Source organism: Chironomus tepperi, unplaced genomic scaffold (assembly GCF_022539635.2).
Source record: "Chironomus tepperi strain 1889 unplaced genomic scaffold, CSIRO-AGI_Ctep_v1 contig_85, whole genome shotgun sequence".
NCBI classification, from domain to species: domain Eukaryota; kingdom Metazoa; phylum Arthropoda; class Insecta; order Diptera; family Chironomidae; genus Chironomus; species Chironomus tepperi.
The window spans coordinates 256504-277628 of record NW_027226207.1 but is presented as its reverse complement, the minus strand read 5'-3'; the positions used below and the strand labels follow the sequence as shown (position 1 = coordinate 277628).

Genomic DNA, 21125 nt, shown 5'->3' with positions numbered 1-21125 from the left:
CACGCGGATACACGCAATATAAGAATTAAAACTCAGTCTCTTTTTAAATAAATTCATCTTGCTCAATGCAGTAAGATATATTCACAGCTATACAACTAGCAATTAATATAATTATACATTTTCTGTTTGCTGTTTTAAACCATTCATTGTTGTTATTGTGCAATTTATCCTCATAAAACTGAACAGGACAGAGAATGAAAGCAAGAAGAAGAAATGAAAATGGATACATTTTCGGAATTGGAAAAGGGAATTAAAGGCAATCCTTTTGTTCTCAACAACATTACAACATATATTTTATATTCTCTGCCATTTTCCGCTTTTTTTTGCTCATTTCAACTTGTTCCTGCTGCAAAAAAGCTGCCATTTATTCTAATATAAAAATTTATATGACACTGCTTGTTTCTGGCAACGAGTGAGTGAGAGAACACAACACAAAATTTTACTTATTTCACATGCCATGAAATGTAACATAATGTATAATGTGTACGCACCATACACAAAAAACCTACATGAAGAAAGAGCTTAGTTTGAAAGACAATATGTGGCAGAAAAAAAACACAAATAAATGAAAAATAAAGAATTTTTCTCTTCTTCATTGAACGCAACAACAATCAACAACTAAGTACATATAAACAGAATTGGAGATGTAAAAACGACAGCAAATGAGGCAGTAATGCGTTTTTTTTCTGGGGTGAGAGGAGAGTGTGAGCTACTCTTTCTATTATACTTAATTATAACCTCCCCAATACATAACCAAGAACATAGCCAGTTGCTAAATTGAAATGAAAATGAGAAGAATGTACAATGTTATGGTTAGAAGCAAAAAAACAATCTTACGGAATTTATGTATGTTTTATCTCAATTGTTTCTCCATCTCTCTATTCCCTTTTGTTGTTAGTTGCTATTCATGTTCATTTTGGATATTTGCAATAACACAATTTATTCTTCATTCTGTCCGTATGACTTAATTTAGAAAATTAATAATATCGAAGATTTCTATCAATTGAAATAATTAAAATTTTAGAATCTCAAAGGTTAATTGAACATCTTGAATTTTTTTTTATGCGCCTTAGCCCCATTGCCAATATCTGAAAAGATTTCCTACCATTTCCATTCCGTTGGATGGCTTCAACAACACAATAAAGTGAATAGATATTAGCTCAAGTTACCCTTTTCTTCTTTCATTTCTCAACGTTATTTTGTGTAGTCGTAAAATTTTTCTGTCTATTGTATTACGGTGTGAAATGAGAGATTAACTGAAGTTCGTGAAATAAATGTAAGTTACTGTTCAGATTTTTCCTCAGAAGCAACATGAGAGGCTGTAAAATATTTTTTCTGAAAGATAAAACTCTCCTAATCTCATAAATTAATTCTCACAGAGAACATCGCGATGTTTGTACTAAAATTTAATTAATTTAATGTCAATCAAAATTTATTGAAATTTCTGCTTTAGAATAAAGTAATTATTTTTGAAGATAATAACAATCATGAATCGATTTGTTACTACAAATTCCTTCGAATACGGTTCTAATTGTAATTTAATAGATATGAGATGGTAACGATTTGTGTAAACATTAAAATTATATTAAATTTCTTTAAATTTATATTTTTAAAATTAAAAGCTTTGAACATCAGTTAAACATGCTCCTTTGAAGTTATGCTTCATGCATTCCCATCACTCTTCTACCATATCTCATGTCAATGAACATTTAACACAAAGCTATTGGCATTTTTTGCTTTTATCCACGCGAGAACTAAAGAAGTGCTTCTTTATCTAATAAAAACCATAAGAAAAATTGCAGCCATGAGATTATATTGAAGCATCTTTCACATGTCTCTCAATTTCCTTTCCTCTTATGTCTTGTTTTTTAACGTCGTGACATTTTTTCCTTGCACATTAAGAATTATTTTGCTTGAGCTGCTCCAAAACCAAATCCTTAAAGTATCCTGATTTTGAGAACGATACCATATCTTACTTTGAACATGAAGATGTTTGATTAAATAATTGGACGTGAGAACTAAAGGAAAATTATAACTTCCGGCGACTTATTTATGCAAACTGTAGACTTTTTAATTTTCTATCTGACAGTTTAAAAATTTTCTTGCAAACTTTCTGTGTTCCAGACGTACAAGCGCGTCATAAGCAAAGACTATAAAAATTTATGAAACAATAAATCATTTTTAAGCTTCCGTTTCTTCTACGCCTCCATTAAATCATTTAAAGTCTTTAAGTAAAAACAATAAATTCTATGTTTACGCGTGGAAGTTAAAAAACATGAGAATCTGTAGAGGAAAATCACCAGGTGCAGTTAGAATATTGTTGCATTAAAATAATTGACTGTAAGTCTTTTGAACTATACAAACTGTATGATTATCCAATAAATATTTATGTACACAGAGTCTCGTTCTGTTATTATTCTTTTTTCTCTTCTCCTTTTTCGGTACGTTGTATCAGTTACCCTGGTATCCACGAATGGGGAAAATTCATCAACGTTACATGTGCATGTGTATGCTTTAGAAATTAAAGAGCTTTAATGTTGGCATTTTCAAGATGAGCTTTATATTTATTTTATTTCAATTCAGACTAGAAAACTATGCGATATACATCACGTTCTTATAAAAAATACTGAGAAATATTGCACATTTTATATTCCTCAATTCATATAAAAATTATATAACATAGCATCTCAAAGAACAATATTTAATAAAATACCTCACGAAATCTTTGTACTGATGTCATGATTTGTACAATATAACTGCATAAATTACTGTAAATTTAATAAATTTTGGCTAGTTAATAAATTTTCTAATTGATAATAAAAAGATAATTGATCTTCCGGTTTTAGATAATAAATTTGTGTTAGGATCTTTTGAGGTGAAACCTCTCTTATAAAGCTGGAAATGTAAACATAAACGAATGTTGCCATAAGTACATGACAGTCGAATCGATCCATAATTCCACCATGTCCAGGAATTGAATCTCCAAAATCCTGAAAATATACCGAGTCAGGTTAATAAATTATGGTATGGCATCCTTAAAAAAAAAAGTTTATCACTTAAAATTTTTTGTATTAACAATCTGAGACTGGAGCACTTAATTCCTCACAATCTGATGCTACCAACCTTTTAAATGTTCTGAGAAACAATAAAAATTAACTCGAAACTTTTCTAACAATTAAATTTTCTGTTCATTGCTCGCTAGCAACTAATGAAAATTTCATTCTTCTCCTCATTGTATTTATCCTTTGTGGTTGTTATTTGTGAAAATAATCCCTTAACCCTTTACTAAAGGAAGGTAAAAAGTATCTTCTTACCTTAATATTAAACGCTCTCTTAAATCCTGAAGCGAAAAATCCACCAAATGGGCCAATTACAGAACTAAAGATGCTCAATGAAAATGAATGAAGTACAAATGGTTGAATATTGAAAATTGACTCGAAATTTCCCTAAAGCGGCAATAAAAGGAAAAAGTTTTACATATTTTTTACACGAATAAATTGAAAAATCAATGAAGTGCGCTCACAATGGTAATTTTGAACTCTTGTGTCTGGTATAAATAGCCTGGTGTGCAGTCAATGATGACAATTCTATTTGCATCTTCTGAATAATCCACAGGACATGTGAAATATGGATAGAGTGATAAAAAGTATGACAGAATGAGTCCAAATAATACAGTTGCTATTCCTCCTCCTAAATATCCTTCCCAAGTTTTTTTCGGACTAAGTTTTATCAATGGGGTTCTTCCGAAGAAAAATCCAAACACATAAGCCATGATGTCATTCATAATAATCATTAAAGAAGGCGTTATAAACCAAATTAATCCTGCAATAGAATATTTATAAGTTTTATGAACTTGTGATAATTTCTTATTATCTACCATCAAATATATTCCTTATTAATAAGTAGCTCTGCATGACTGTGATCAATATGGCAACATGTGCCCAAGCAAATAAATGAAATTGTCTCGTCTTATACTTCTTCACAAGGAGCATCACAAATACAGTAAATCCAATCAAGTACAAGCAATACGAAATAAAACGATGTGATTTGATAAGAAATTGAAGTGACTCAATCCGATTCAATGGTTGTCCAACAAAATCAAATAAATATTCACCATAAAAGAAGTAATTTGATATGCACAGCAAGTACCATGTAAGCTGCCGGAACCAGGGAATTTCATCGACACGGTAGACATGGAATCCCACTTGCATTATCTCTTGGAAGCATTTTACTTGAATTGCGATAACCTGAGATGATGTGTAAGGGAGAGCGCACCGGAAAGTGTAAAGAATGATATATTAATAGAATAAATTTAAATAAGCCCAATAAGAACGTTTCTGGTAATTTTTGGAGCTTTAAAAGGCAGCATAGTAACCAAAAAACAAAACCAATAAAATAAGCTGTCCCACGAAAAAAAAAATCGTTTTAAAATTCCTCAAATAATCGTTTTCGAAAAAATTAGACCTTAATCGGTGTTTAATGTAAAGCAAGCTTTAATATTAAATACTGCTCGTTTGATTTATGAAGACCTAAAAAATCTTCTTTGGGGCTAATATTAGCAGAAACATTCAAATTTTACTGGGCATGGCAAAGAATATTATTTTGCATACTAAACCCATTAATGCCAATGGGCCACCTGCTATTAAAACGCAAAATGCTGAGATCATTATTATTGCAAATACGAGGCGAACCACCCAATTTTTCCATCTAGAATTGGGAGAATTAAAGCTTAGAAAGATATTTTTCTTTAGTATTGATGTATAATACCTCTCAGGAAGACCTTTTATAGCTGATGATAGAAATTTTGGTACCTTTTTTGTACCCTCTTGATGCTTTTCTGCTAATTCCTTAACGTATTTCTTTTCAAGCACATCTTCATATTCTGAGTCAATCTTTTGATTATGGTGCGTAAAACGAAATAAAAATAGTTATAGATTAATCAATATTGTGAACTATTTTTAAAAACTTTTATATGTCATGCAACTTTGCTTGTTGTGTAAACAGTCTGAAAATAATTTTAGTAGATCACACAAAATACGTATGGGATGTATTAAAAAAATATAAATAAAAATAAAAAGAGAAAATGTGCGATAAGAAAATAATGAAAAAATATAGAGAGTCATTGTGAAGCACCTCATGTGAATTCTCGTGTTATTTTGTAAGAATAAGAAGACATGATAATAAAACACTGCGCAGAATAAAATATAATATCGTAGTATCATTAGACTAATGATCATCTATGTTCTAATCATCTATACATCATTATATATTTTCACCAACGCACAAAAATGTTCACAAATTATATTGTTAAAAAATTATTTTAAAGGCGTCACTAATAAGATATAAATGCAAATTTAATATGCCTTTTTATTCTAATATTCTCACATACATGATCAGAGTCGTTTGTAAACTTCTCATTTTTAATGATTTTTCTCCTTATATTGGCACTCTCACACAATATTTTTTTATTTTTATTTGAATATTTTGACACTTTACTATCAACGTTCATTTCAATTCAGTTTATCACTTTGCATGCTCATTGTAGACTGTCTCACTAACTCAACTAATGTGGGTAGAAAGTTTTATTTTTTCCTCATTTTTTACATGTATACTCTATTCTCAATTCAAAATTCTCTCATAAAATTTAATTTATAACAATCTCACATTGCTGTTATAATTAAAGCTGCCGTGAAGCTTATCTTATCGCTTCATGATAAGGAGGTTATAATTCTAAGCCCGTTAGATTGGTATTTTGGAGAATTTTCTTTTGATAAGATAGTAGATATTGTTCACATGTGACATTTAAGTGGGTTGTCCATGGATTTACTTTTTTAAACATTTGTGTCAAGTGTTTAGCCAATAAAGTCTGAAAAAAATATTATAGTCATACTACTCATATTAAAAATGTATGCTCTGTTATTATTTTGTTCATGTTTAGCTCTTTAACATTGATTGATTGTTAAGTTTATGACATACACGAGCAACTTTGAACGAGTTTGCGTGAATATAAAAATCACTAAAATTTTTTGATCATTCATGTGTGCTCAACATCATCAAAAATTCAATGAATTATTAAAGTATGAACCCAATTATTGCTTGATATATCAAGCTTTAGATAAAATTGAAATTAGGCTGAGCAGACGTAAACAAAACATTTAATGCATTTTAGATTTGATGTTGCTGATTATGATTAATTTCTTGGTACTTTTTTTTAATCAATATAATAATTAAATTTCGGCTATGTCTTTAAAATGTAATTCACATATCAATTTATATGTATTAACCGCAAAGTTCTTTCTATTCTTTTATGCATTATAAAGATTAATGTATTTCTATGTACAAGTCTATATATTTATTTATTTGTTCCCCGTTCGTTATTGTCCTCAATAACTTCTGCCTTCTAAAAGGTTCAACATTTTTTCTCATTCATTTTTTTCTATCATCATGTTGTCGAATAAAACAGAATAGCACTTCGAGTGGTTCCCGCAAAACACTTTAATGTGAGTTCATATATGAACGACAGAATGAATATAAAATGAAATTTTGCGATAAAAAATGGTGTGAATTCATATTGAGGCTTACAGCAATGCCTTTTATTTATAATATAAATATGATATGTTTTTTTTTCTTTGCCAAATGTTTTTTTGATTTAAAAAATGAGAAAATGAATGATGAATTATGAGCTGTATTTGAGTGGAATATCCAATGCGTTCGTGATTCATCCGTTGTTTATTTTTATTTTTCTTGTTTTTTTACTGTATGTTTAGATGTGTTATCGTTGTCCCTTTTTTTCGGTTATCCAATCTTTTTCTCCCCAAATTTTTCACACTCTCAAACAATAGAAAATATGATTTTTGCTCTGCTTTGGTCAAGGATTATTCAATGCTGCCATAAATTTATTTAGAAGATATATATTGCCGAATCTTTATTTTTTTAGGTATTTTTCGAGGGTATTTTTGCCACTTTTATTGAAGTAAATCAAATCTAACTTCAATTCATAGCCGAACTATTTTCTACTTTAAATTTTTATCAATATTTGCAAATTCTTCAAAACTATTCAAATAATGATACCGTATGAATCAAGTATGAATAAAGTTTGCCAACAATTTCTGTAAATTCAATTTGCGGTAAATTTAATAATAATTCATAAGCCAATAAAAAGGCGAGAAAAATGGAAATTTTAAACGCTATAAAAATATCTAATGAAATTGAATGTGAAATGTAGCAATAAATGCATGTAAATATTTGTCCTTGAAAATTATCTTCATTTCCCATTCTTTTATCACATTCTACATTCGCAAACAAAGGGAAGCAGAAGAAGAAGTTTCAAGGATGTATCCATCTAATTTTAAAATGTTTTTCGATTAACTGCTGCTCGTCTATTTTTGGATGTGAATTTTTTTTCTCTCATAGCTGAACATGTAAAGGAACAAAAATATTTTCATACTCTTCTCAAGCTAAAAGCTGACGCGCGCATCAAATCGATATTTTTAACTTGTGGGAATTACTTTACATTTACAATTTTTTTATGTAGAAATAGCACAAGAAACAGATGAAAAACATTGAAAAGTGGTGTTGGCATTAAGTACAATGAGATAGAATGGAAATGATATTCAAGCATAACATAATCATAATGATAAACAAATAATACTAAGGGATTTGAACAAATAGAATAAAAGAGTAAAGATATGGGAGGAAAAAGTGAGAACGTTTGATAATTTTAATAAAAATGTGCACTAGAGTTTTATGCAAATACTCGTTTCATAATGAAGCATTAAATGCTTGTTTTCTGTTTCATTTTATACATTACTTTGAAGTTTGATGCTAGGTAAAAAAATTTGAAAGAAAAATCTTTATTTCAATTATTTTTCATTGGTACCAAATGGAATCTAGCAACGATTCAACTCGTTTTTTAAGCAAAGAGATTATTTTACCCAAAAATTATATTTAATTCACAATGTTTCATCATTAAAAATGTTCAAAGTTTAACTCCATCAATAAATTTTAATTCATCGAATAGAACTTTTTTCCATGGATATTCTGCATTTTATTATTAAATGAGTACCAAGCATAGAGTATTAAAAGTTGTAACTTTCAAAGAGAAATCGGAAAAAAGTAAAAAGGAGAGATAAAAAAATTCATAGTTATGATAATTGGAACATTTCGTTTGAAACAAATTGCGAGAGTCTATTTTCATAGGGATTAACTCATTAATATGTAAATTACACAGTCGGTACTAGCTTTATAGTGCAAATTTTTCATCTCCTTTATCTCAGGGTACTTTTTGGAAAGCCACTAATATACAGAAACATGAAAAAATGAATTTTTCATCTTTTTCGTGATGAGAAAGAGTTTTATATCATTTTTAGTGCTAAAAGTTTTTATGACCAACAGTGTTACTTTTTTTACACCCGTTTCGCATTAAAACATAATTCTTAATTAAAAAATTCTCCTGGATATTTTATATTCAACTCTATGCTGAAAAAATAATGCAAAAACATGACATTAGAGGCTGATGATTCTTCGACAAAATTTGCTGGAGGAGCAGAATGGAGAAATTTAAAAAGTACTTTGTTTAAGCATATTCTGCTATTAAAAGCTTAGCATCCATAAAAATGGTTACGATGATTACCACTTTACTTAATTTGTTGAATGCTGGTCTACCCTATTGCATTTGATAAAATTCTTAGTCATTTACTGTATTAAGGCTAGATTAAAGCGATGTTTGCAATACATCGATGCAAACAAAAAAATCCGTTAAAAATTGTCTCATAAAACAAGTCTCACCTCATAATACCCCTATTTTTAGCGCATTTTTGAAATTTTTTTCAAAAAGGTAGCTTAATAATGCGAAATGTTCGGTCGTTCGGCTGCTTTTAAAAAATCAATTGATACTTTACAAACAACTGACCAATAAAAAAATTCTATTGACGTAACCAACTGCAATAATCTTTAGTACAAGTCTCACCTCATAATACCCCTATTTTTTTGTTATTTTTGGACTGACAAATATGATTTCAAGTGAAGATTGTTGTACTTTAGATAGAGATAAGTTAATGTTCGTTCAATTGGAAAGAGAAAAACAAGCATATTCAGCACATTAAGTATCAATAATGACAAAGTTGCAGGAGAACAAAAATCTCGTAATTTTTATCGGACAAAAATCTATCCATTCACTTGTGTCGTGTAAAATGACATTTCCGTTTGTAATTGAATCAAAAGTATTTTGTACAATATTTACTGACTTGTATGAGCTCTGGATATAAATCGCCTTACACTTAATTCAAGTATTTACAGTAACAATGAGAATAAAGCAATGAATAAAAGTGTATTGAAATGAGAATGATAAAATTACGGGATCACATATATATTTTAATATTTTTCTTTCTTCTCTATTTTCAGCTTCCTCAAATTGTGTATTTCCTCAGCAATGGGAAGGCTCGTGGTTTCAGTCAGGTGTTCCGCAGACAATAAATATTCAAGGATCAAAGATGAGCAATCGTGGTGATTGTATAGCAAGTGATGGTGATAAGTTCCTCATGCGAGAGTGAGTACTAACTATTAATATTTGCATCTATCAATGTTGTGATAACAACTTGCATATTCGATGTCAATTAACTATAAAAAATTTCTTTCTATTCTGTTCTAAATTTTTCTTCCCCACCAAAATTTCTTTGCATAACTAATGAATATACGTATGAAAATATACAGCAAGCGATGTCATCGATGTGTAGTCATCTATGAAAAACATAAGAATGTTTTGCAATATAAAGAAAGTGAGTGTGAAGAAATGGACCATTTTAATCCATCAGCGTTATCAAGCCGTAGCATTATTAAAAGTGATCAAAATAGGGGGGTTGCATTATCATCCCATCCCAACATGAGCGGAAAGTTATCGGCATCGGATCAATTATATAGATCCAATGACGATAGAATTATTAAAGATGATTGTAAGCAATAATCGTCCAAGAAACAATATAAAAAAACAGATATCTTATTTGTTTAGTCCTATTTCTCGCTTCAAGTTTTATTCTAAGAAAAATTAATTATTGATGATGAAGAGATGAAGTTGGTGATGTGAAAATATATTTGACCTTAAAGAGGAATTGAATTGCAATTATTGTTCAATAACAAGTATTTCTTATGAAAATTTAATTGAAAGCAAGCTTTAATAGAATAAACCGTCATAAAATATTTTTAAATATAATTTTTTTTGTAACATTTTAATGGAATTGAAGTTATATTGATATCACATTGACGTCACTACCTTTAATAGAAATTTCCCAGAAGTAATCAAAATGTCTAAATATCGTTGTTTACTCTCTTTGTTGAAGTTGTAGACATATCCCAGCAAATAAAGAGCAATATCCATCAAAGAAGGAAAACACATGAATATTTTATTATTTACTTCATTTCATGATCAATTTATTCGATTCGATTACGAAATTTAACAAGAAATTTGAAATAAAGAATATAGCAATAGAGAAAATGTTTTTTCTGACATTATGTTACCCTCTTCAATCACACACCTTCATCATCAATTATAAGAAAACCAAAATAAAATGGAAGAAGCTGAAGTTTCTTCACTGATGATTTCTTATTATTAATATTATAATTATAATGATAAACGACAGTGAAACTAGAGGATACAATAGCTTAGTTATGAAAGTACTTTATCAAAACATGACTGCTGGTCAGTTATGGATTGATAGATTTACTTCTCATTTTTGAGCTGTTAGGTCATCTACCAAAGATTGACAATTTATAGTTCTGTTAATTAGTTTATTTTAGTTATTATTTCTGTGGCGTCCATTTTCATTCAATTTATAGTTTTATATTTCCTTTGATTTGATTTTGCGTATTGTGAGTATTTTTGTTTATTTCGTATAATTTTGTATTTGTAATTTTATAGAGTAGAATTTTGTCATGTAAGTTCAATTTTGAAATATTTCTGTGATTATACATATATAAAAAAAAATACCCAGTAAAGTGAATTGATATTATTGATTTTTGAATCGTATAACATCATAATTAGCTTGTGAATTTTGAAACAACTATCAATTTCTTGCTGGGTAAAAAATCAAAAATGTCATTGATATGGTTGACAAAAAGGAATTTATTTCAACACAAAAATATATATCTCTAATTACCATATTGCTTTTTCACATCTCAATTTTTATATCAAAAGTTTTGCTGCATAAAATGTCGACACTTCAAAATCATATCACATAAAAAAATTTAATAGCACAACGAACAAAAAAATGTAGTTGAAAAAATATAAAAAAAAAATGCATAACATGAAAGTTGAATGAATGAGAATTATATTTTATGCCATTTCTGTCAAAAGCAAACAAATGCCATAATCGTCAATATACAAATTTTTCTCATCGTTCTCAATATATTTTTTGTGCAAACTTGCGATTTCATTCCTTCAAAATGTCAAAAATGGTTCTTTTATTTAAAAAAATGGATTGAACGATTTCTCATATTTGTTTGTCGATATCAACGATAAAATATAGTTTCCGTTCTACAAAAATTGGAATTGTATATCTTTTTATGATAGAAAACCATTAATTCAAAATATAAATACAAATATTCTTTATTTAGTTAGTTCCACGGTTGCTCATAAATAAATATTGAAATTTCAATACGCACGCAGATGCATATCTTATTGCTCTAATTAAAAACTCTTTGTTGTGTAAGAGTTTATAAGTAGTTCGTATTATAAAATATTGAATTGAAATCTTGATAAAATCAAATCCTTTATTCAGCGGAACTTATCAAAAATTCTTATATTCATCTAAATTTTGTCGAAAAGACAAAGCGATTTTTACCTTTCGGATATAAAATATCTTGGATAATGCAAAGCATACACCATATGAATAGATAATTATTAGATAAGTTTTTGAGGTAATTTGTAATTCAGTGAATTTTACATTCGATTACAACAAAATATTGAATGAGGGGAAAGGAAATTTAATAATAGAGCAAAAATATTTTATCATTTCTATCAAAATCTAATTTTTGGGTTAAAGTACGCATATTTTATAATCTAGTAAGTTTATGACAATCGTTATATAAGACAATTCTGTTTTGAGTAGAAAATCATTATGAAAAGTTTTTTTCAATGGTGAGACGTGATGATGGTAAATTTTAACAAATTAGATTTTTAACATTCAGATAAGGAAAAGGTTTCGGTTTAAGTTTGTATATTTCGAAAATTTATATTTTTTCCATACAAAAATAGTTTCGCTCTTCAAAATAAATATTCTTTTATTCTGACATTTTCTGACTTATCTGACAAAATTAATGAAAAAAAAAAAAAAAATTATCCACGCAAATTTCATTTTATGACTCTGGTTGATAAAACCTCTGATCATTCGTCAATTAATGATTAAATTATTTTTATACTCATTCATTCTTCGTTCCTCTCTTCTGCTCATTTTAATAAAACATTTATTATCTTTAAAAGACATTTAAAATGAAAAAAGTTGAAAAGGTTCGTATTTAACCAAGATTGATTTAATGCAATGGCAGAGCATTCGTAATCTACTCATTGATTAAAATTTTATTGCCATAGGGACCGGCAAATTAATATGAAATTGATGACTTTTGGGTTCAATTTTATAAAATATTCAATTAAAAATATCTCTCTTCATTTTTCATGTACATTTTGGAAATATGTATACAGAGTTTGATAAAAAAAAAGTTTAATAAAAATAACAAATTGGATTTTTCCTCTTCCTGATAAATAATAATTTTTATGCTCATTAAAAAGTTTATGCAAACAGTATAAAATAGAATTTAAAGCTTTTCGTTTATGATACCTATGTACATCATAAATTGAGTATTTTTTTTTTTAAAAAAATGAACCTTTATAAAAGAATTTAAAATTCAATGAAATCTGATACTGCATTAAGCACTGTTGCATATCAAACGTTTCATAAAATCACAGAACTGATGTTCACGCATATATGTCTGCATCCTCTACTCAAAAAGTATCAGAATTTTTGAAATTAATATTTATGTCACATTGTATCACAATGTAAAGTAAAATGTGTGTGTATATCATGAACATAAAGCAGAAATATTTCACTTAATATGTCTTATTTCAAAACTTCAAAGGCCACATATCTGTGTAGTTGCAGACATTTATTCACTATCTGACAGAAGCCATAGTTCATAAAGCAGTCAGTGAATGACAAATGAAATTTTACGGCATTTGAACAAGAAATTTCTGCTTTCGTCTACTTACTGCCCTTCTACGCACTCGAATTTCATTTCTCATGCTATTTTTTTTTTGTTCCATTTATTGCTGCCATTATTTTATGAGAGAACAAAACAACAACAAAAAAATGTAAAATGAAAAATTACTTTTTGAATTTCACATTCTTTTGCTTTTTTTCGCAAAGGAGGAAAATAAAAGAAGGGAGGTGAAATGGAAAAAAATAAAACAATGAAAGAGCTTTTCATTTTTTTCATTTGCAAACATTTTCTATTTTATATTGAGGAAGGAATGAAAATTGAGGGAGAGCATATTTTAGGTCATTATCATCATTATCAACTCAACGACTTTTCTCGTTGTATTCTTTTACTCTCTGTTGTCTTGTCAAGTGCCTTGACTGATGCTTTAACTTTATTCCTTTCATATAAATCATTTTTTCCTTTTCTTCCTTAATAAATGGAAAAACAAAATGTCTATAGATATTAGACACATAGAGAAAATGAAAAAGGGATTGTATGGAAATGAAATTTATACATTTCTTGGTACTCCTTTTTCTCAAGAAATGAAGAGGATATAAAAAGGGTTATAAATTATAATTAATGACACTTAAATAAATTTTTTTCTCTGAAGTTGTCATGTACTTACCACCTGCCATCATCACATCATCATTCAAGAATTTCATATTGTTAATTTATTTTATTACGAATTTCAACAATCTCAAATCAGAGAAAATTTGGTCAATTAATAATGTGAAATCTGGCAAAAGCTTAAAAATTTTGCTTTAAAATATAAATAATCTCATTTATGTGTATGTATGCTTTATTTATGTATGTGTGTGTATGTGTCTATAATTTTATCTATGTGTGATTGCTTCTATATGTGATATTATAGCATTTTATTTTTGTTGATATCAAACATATGCGTATATCATTCAGGTTAATAATATTAATAATAAAAAATACCTTCGTATGTTACATAAATCTCATTTTAATATCCTTAACCTCTTAAAGGAAGAATTCTTCAAGTTTAAAAGAAGAAATTTTCTTCATTTTTTTTTTTTTGATTTAACAATATTAATAGATATGAAAAAGGTAAAAGAAAATTCTTTTGTTATCGAAAAAAATATTTACATGTTCAATATCATCTCCTTTCATTTCATTGATTTGCCTGCAAAAGAGGATCCTTTTTGTCATACATATCGATATAAACATATATAAATTTTTTTATATTACCCATCTATCCATCTATCTATCTATCTGTTTTTTTGTTATTACGAAATATCTCACCGTAAAAAAGTTCAAACATACATTGGATATAAAAATTTATGAAAATTGATAAAAAAAATCAAAGTAAAAATGTTGGGATGGGGTTTGTGTTTGCAGAAAAAGTTTTTTTTTGAAATATATTTTTTTTAAATGTTTTTTATCACTTTTTTTTTGTTTTTTGGTACAATGGCTTAAAATATCTTACTAACTATCTCTTCTATCTACCCCATGCATACATTGTGTTCTGTATATATCTATCTATCTATCCTTATTTTTTTGCTTTAGTTTTTTTATTAGTTTTTCAAGCTTTCGATATTTTTATTGTCTCAGTTTATTTTTGTAAACTTTTTTTTTTGCTGTTGTACAGTCTTCAATCCTATCATATTTATCTCTAAAAATATAGAAAACATGTGTCCATTGTTAGAGAAATATTCGATTGATTATTTTGCGAAAACAAAACTCTTAAGCTTGAGTGGATAAAATATTTAAAATTTTATTTATAATATTTTCTGAAAATTTTCAATCATTTGATTATCTTGCATCATTGAATTTATATTTGAGAGAAATTTTGAGGTTCATGGAATTGTTACTGTGGCAACATAAAAATATATGGCGACCTACTCGTAGGCATAAAAATATTCGATTTACCTTAGCTTTTTATTATCATAAATTACAAAAAAGTATCCAAAAAGTTGATTTATATTATTGCAGTATAAAGTATGAAAAACTTTAGAAATGCATAAACAAAGTAAAAAGGAACAATGAAGAGAAAATATGCAGTAAACTTATCCATCATAATTTTTTTTTTGATTTTAAAATTGTAATAACAAAATTTTCCATTTCATTATAATGAAAATTCATTGAATGCAATATTTTTTATTGGAATACCAATAAATTGGCAATGCTGTTGTTATTATTATAACAAGCAAGGAGCAGAGAAAGAGAGAGAATTCTTAGTGAGGAATTCATTTTCAGATTTTCTCTTATTAGCATGAAAATTCCTCCTTTTGAATGAATGTTATTTATACAATGCCAATATCTTCATCCTCTTCCTCATACCCTCTCTATTCCTCACTATCTTTATACATTATCGTCTATGATGTCTATCAAGAAAATTATGATGCATACAAATCAATATTTCTCTCTTCATTTCCGACATTTCTTACAACAATCTTTTCTCTTTTTATATGATATTATTATTATTTCCATTTTTATTCTTTATTCATTATGTGAAATTGCTTGGAAAATATTGATGCAAATAACAATGATTTTTTTTTATTTATGTAGGAATAGAACAAACTTTTTTTGTACTTTACTTTGGAATAATTTCTCTTAATTTATTCATTATTTAAATGACGGTTTTCCTTCTCTATAAAAAAGAGTGTAATTTCTCATTTCTATTGGTTTGAGTATGAATTTATTTAAATTCATTTTGTTTGAGTCATTCTGTTTTAGGGGTCTAAGGTTACACTGAATTTTAAATTATGAAAATAAAAAGACATTTAAGTTAATCAAAAAGTTTGGTTAAAGATTTCTTTGACGCTGTTAGAGGGATTCATAAAAAAATAATAACTGTTGTCATTATATAAGGGTTCTGTTATCAGAAAAATAAAAACATCATGTTAATAATTTTTATTCCTTTAATGTTCATTCATCGAGTATCAAATGGCATTCAAAATTGATACCAATTCATATTTAAATTTAAAAATAAATATTTTAATAATTGGACTATTGTTTTATTATGCCGAGTTAATTATGACCTGGATTGTCTCGATATGCTCATTTATATTTTCCATTCAAATGCATTAATTGATCTTTCTGATATAGTCATTATGAATAATATTAATAAAATTTTACATTAATTGATAATTAATGGTGAAAATATTGAAAAATATTCAAATTAAAAATTTAATTACAGTGCAACCTTATACCTCTCGTTAATTAGTTCAACATAATTTAACCCTAAAATTTGCTCTTAGTTATATTTAATTTCATTGAATGCCACAGTTTTATAATTTTACTAAATTTAAATTTAAATTTATTAAAGATTATTTGGTTTTCTTTAATTTATTTATTTCTAACACCCAAATGAGATAGTCGAGAATCAACTAACCCTATAAAAAGTCAACTATAAAATTGATAGTTCTCATTAAGTAGTAAATAAAATTAACGAAAAATCTCTTTTGCTCTTTCAATCATTAATTTATATTACAATTTGATGACAATAAAAAAAGGTATGGGTTGTAGAGGACGTGAAACGTTGCAAAACTTATGTGATCAAATACCAGGAGATGCTCTTCTTTATAGTATGTTCAAAGTTGATGCGGACCCCATAAAATGTCCTATAAAAGGTAAAATTGTCATTAACAATAAATTATTTGCAGAGAATGTTAATTTAGATATCATGCGTATCCACAGGTTCATATTTATTCACATATAATCGCGGTCATGGGGAGTGTAAAAGCCCTGTGTCCAATGTTGAAAGCTGCACAGAAGATAGTAGAATGTTACTTAGTTTTCAAGCTTGTCCCGATGTTCCAGGGACTGAAAGCACAGGTATGATAAAATTTATTCTATTATAATTGATGTTAATTTTTTAGTCACTTTCAAACTCTATCTAAAATACCAACATTAACACTTTGAACTAAACCACTTATAAGTTACTCACGTGAAACACATTTCAATTTATTTTCTTTATTCAGTTGAGGAATTGACGTGCTTGGCAACATGGAAAGACGGTAATGCACGCTTTTTAGTTGGTCTCATATCACACAATCATGCCACATCAAACGAAGAACGATATCGATGTTTCGTGTATGAGAAAATCAGCGGCAAACGCGGTAAATTCTTCTGTTTTCATTTTTCTATCATAGAAAAAAATTGCATGTTGAACTATAAAAATCCATAAGGATTTTTAATGTACAAGCATGAGAAAAAAATAATATGAAAATGGAATTAAAATAAATTTATATTTTTTCCCAATCTACTTTGCAATGTTGTACAGACGATTTGCCGAAAGATGCTGAATATAAGTTAGCTCAATCTGGTGATGCAACGTGCAATGGACTGGAAAGTGCTGAAGTGAGTTTTAATGCCTTTTCCTGTTGTGTGTGTAGTGAAATACCAGTAGATAGATGGGAAAAAAAAAGTTTTTATTTCTCTTTTTTCTACACATCGCCTTTTCCTCTCATTTCATTTCTCCAATATTGCTGTTGATAGGGTGGAATTTAAAGGGGAACAGAAAGTATCTGCATTATATTGGATTTTTTTCATTCTTCTTGTACATTTGTACTTTTTTTGTTGTTTCTCTATTCTTAAGAATAAATTTCATTGAGGTTATTTTCCTTATTTTACAAGAAATTTAATTTCCTAAGTAGATTTTTTTAATGAAATTGTGAAAGTTTTATGGGACTAATAAATTTCAAATAAATAGTCAAGTTGGTAATTGAATATCCTAAATGCAGTTGTAGCTATTGTAGATGTTCTTTAAAAGGACCTGAAGCTAACAGCTTCAAATGCTTGGTATTAAATAAATTGCTTTGAAGAGAAACATTCTTATTGAATCTTTCCACCTTTACAATACAAAACATCAGAAAAAATAAGAAAAACTTTCATCATCCATAAAGAGGATTAAAATTTTTACTCAAGTTGTTTTTTCAATATTTTTTCCTTTTTTTATTTCCTCTTTTTTACTCTGTTTATAATTTATAGGTTGGGTCACGTATAATGACACTAAGGAAAGCACCTCCTGTTGAGCGCTGTGATTTTCCATCGTGGATCAGGCATCAGAAGCATTGGCATACGCTTTCAGGAAGTGTTACTTACACATTTCATCAAAAGTAAGTATAAAAAGAGGCACCCAAGAGGTTTCATTTAATGAATGACTATAAATTTCCATTCTGCTTGTGTCTTTTTTTTATTAAAGCAGAAACAATTCATTTTTGTATTATTTTCATCCTATAAAATACCGTTTTGGAAACATTGCACTTATTGGATTTATATCCACTTTTCACTCTGCTTATGAATTTCATTCACGAGCTTGTTTTGTTCCGGTCTTTTTGAGAAAAGAGAATTTTCCGTGTTCATATACTTTTAGATATAAAATGAAAATAAATAACAGAAAATCCATTATGGCTATGCTTCCCTCTTCTTTCTCTTAGTGAAAATGTAGGGGGTTGTATGGTACTTAATACAAAAAATGTGACTCTATTTTAGAAATTGAAATTATTGAAATTCGCGGATTATATCGAACTTAATTCCAAAATTTAGTAGCTGTATTTTCTATTCTGTTTCCATCCCCCTTAAATTCTCATTCATATATTCCAAAAAAAAAAAACTTTTCATACAATTTCGATGCCACTTCCAAACAAGAAAATATTTTTCATCTATTGTATAATGGATTGCAAAACTCTCCACTAACTGTTGTTACTACTTTTTCTCATTTATGTATGAACAGGAGTATCTATAGTACAATAACATGCCAAAACACTATGTTCATTCATTCAATTTTTGTTCTTTCGTTCTGTTTCAGTGATGGATCGATGCACATAGTTAAGCAGAATGGATATTTAGAAACGAGAGTACTCTGTGAGCAAATCAATAAACAGACGCCGAATGAGATGATGGCAGTTGTTGAAAAAACTACTGGATGGTAAAAAAAATTGCTAAACATTTTAATAAATTTTTGCTGAATATTTTCTGTGTGTGTTTTTCTTTTTTTCTCTTCATTTCCATCCAATTTACAGCAAGTCAAGATTTGTGTGTGTAATGTTTTACCGTCGTAGTCCACATGTAGCAGAACTACAGATGGGTATTCCGACGGACCGATTAGAGCATGCTTGCGCAATGAATCATTCGGATACATCACGATTGCCATTCATTACACTTTTGGGTAATTGATTATCTTTTATTTAAATATATATTTTTTCCTTTTAAACTATTAAATGATTTATTCATACACAGTAGTTAAATAAGTATCATCAAAATGAATTTTTAAAACGGATTCATTGAAATTTATTAGAATTTTTTGGAGATACGATAATGCTTATATGAGCATAACCTATAAAATAATAGATAATGCATTCGTAATAAATTTGAGTTTATTCGAATATGCATGGGAATTTATGTTTGAATTGTATTCAAATTGAAGTTTAATTTTAATTGAAGCGAATTCTCGGAATTTATTTAGTGCAATTGAAATTTAATTTTTTATTGATTTCATATATAAATAAAACTGACAATTTTTCAAATTAAAAGAAAAATCTCATGAATTTGAAATAAATTGTTTATCTGATTATACATTTATTGAATTTAATTAAAAGAAAATTTATTAAAAATATCACAAGAAATAAAAACATAAAAACTTTTTTGTCTTACTGCAGCTCGCGAATTGTCATATCCTCTTCTTTCGTTTTTAATTTCCTTATAAAAAATAAACTTTTAAAACCATAAATTTGCCAGAGGGCAATTACAAAGTTTTCTTCAATTTTCAGTAAGTAAAAAAGTAGAGAACGAAAAAAAATTCGTGGGAGAAGGAGACGAAAGCATAGAAGGGGGCAAAAAAATTAAATGAAATGATAATAAAGAGATGAAAAACTTTAATGACGCTGCAATGAAAAATATTAAAAAGTTCAAAAGCTTCTTGTTGCTGTATAAATGCTTTCTGTCTGTCTTTCTATTTTACCCTCAATGACAAATGAATCCGCTTTATTTTCAATGGTACTTTAAAAGTCATTTTTTATAATTATTAATATCTCCACATCTTCCTTTTTTTTTCATTTCTCTTACGCTCTTTTTTTTCTTGACATCAAAATGATGATGGAAAAATTCTAGCATCAAATCCTGATCCAGAAATTTGTCCACTTGATGGCTCTTATACATTACGAGGACTTATAAGTCCACCATATAGCACTTCACGTCATAAAAGAAACCATAATTCAAAGCTACACAACAATCATCATCATCTTCATGATTTATCATCGTTAGACGGTAGCAGTAATATCTTCAGCAGCAGCATCAGTAGAATAGCAGCGAATAACGATTTTAAAGCACATACGTCATTGAGCTTTAGGAATGAAGATGATTCACTTAAAAGTTGGCATTTAAATGATCGTAATAAATCATTGCGACAACGACGTTCTCCCGTGCAACTGCAGCAGAAAAATGAACAAAATCTAAGTAAAACAGAATTGAATGAATCTGACATTGAGAATTCAATTGAAATTGCACCAAGAAATGCATTCATTGATGTGTCAGACGATGGAAGTGATGTGACTGACATCAATGACGATCAAGTCATTAAATTGGTTCGCAATAAGCGCAATAATAATGATAATAATAATAATAAAAATAATAATGATAATCTAGATAAATTTAGTAATGGCTTAGATATAATGTCAAATGATGGAACGAAAGGCAATAGCAATGACCCATCACGAAGTCGACGTGATACAACAATAAATTGTGGTAGCAGTGTAAATACAAAGTCGAGACAATTGAACATTGGATGTTCCGTTGAAAATAAAATTGATGTCTCACCACAATGCATTGGCAATGATGATATGGAAGAAGGTAAGATATATGGCGGAAGAGATTGTTTGAATCTAGAAAATTGGATATTCGAATTTTTTTCTTTT

The 21125-nt window shown here is 28.2% G+C and overlaps 2 protein-coding genes across 3 annotated transcripts in view; one reads left to right on the top strand and one right to left on the bottom strand.

Moving 5' to 3' along the window:
• Positions 1 to 21125, top strand: part of LOC139086608 (uncharacterized) — a 44614-nt gene that overhangs the window by 20697 nt on the left and 2792 nt on the right. Inside the window, exons 3-12 of one of the 2 annotated variants that reach the window (XM_070635118.1) lie at positions 9403 to 9547; positions 9712 to 9950; positions 16725 to 16841; positions 16909 to 17046; positions 17193 to 17330; positions 17495 to 17571; positions 18202 to 18329; positions 19022 to 19141; positions 19236 to 19381; positions 20323 to 21060. In XM_070635118.1, the coding sequence (XP_070491219.1) occupies positions 9403 to 9547; positions 9712 to 9950; positions 16725 to 16841; positions 16909 to 17046; positions 17193 to 17330; positions 17495 to 17571; positions 18202 to 18329; positions 19022 to 19141; positions 19236 to 19381; positions 20323 to 21060 (1986 nt within the window). The remainder of the gene's footprint in view (positions 1 to 9402; positions 9548 to 9711; positions 9951 to 16724; positions 16842 to 16908; positions 17047 to 17192; positions 17331 to 17494; positions 17572 to 18201; positions 18330 to 19021; positions 19142 to 19235; positions 19382 to 20322; positions 21061 to 21125) is intronic. The other variant, XM_070635119.1, reaches the window with a different exon arrangement.
• LOC139086609 (phosphatidate cytidylyltransferase, photoreceptor-specific-like) lies at positions 1406 to 5963 on the bottom strand. The gene is made up of 7 exons (XM_070635120.1): positions 5390 to 5963; positions 4768 to 4892; positions 4611 to 4707; positions 3878 to 4247; positions 3524 to 3822; positions 3315 to 3446; positions 1406 to 2990 (listed from the first exon to the last, which is right to left on the bottom strand). The coding sequence occupies exons 1-7, from the start codon at positions 5507 to 5509 to the stop codon at positions 2766 to 2768; spliced, it is 1368 nt and encodes a 455-aa protein (XP_070491221.1). The 5' UTR covers positions 5510 to 5963; the 3' UTR covers positions 1406 to 2765.

Excerpts from the sequence above, each read along its gene's own strand:
- LOC139086609 (XM_070635120.1), bottom strand. The coding sequence starts at position 5,509 with ATGAACGTTGATAGTAAAGTGTCAAAATATTCAAATAAAAATAAAAAA. Across the intron at positions 3,823-3,877 it reads AATAAGGAATATATTTGATG|GATTAATTTGGTTTATAACG; the intron begins GTAGATAATAAG and ends ATTCTATTGCAG. Across the intron at positions 2,991-3,314 it reads AGAGAGCGTTTAATATTAAG|GATTTTGGAGATTCAATTCC; the intron begins GTAAGAAGATAC and ends GTATATTTTCAG.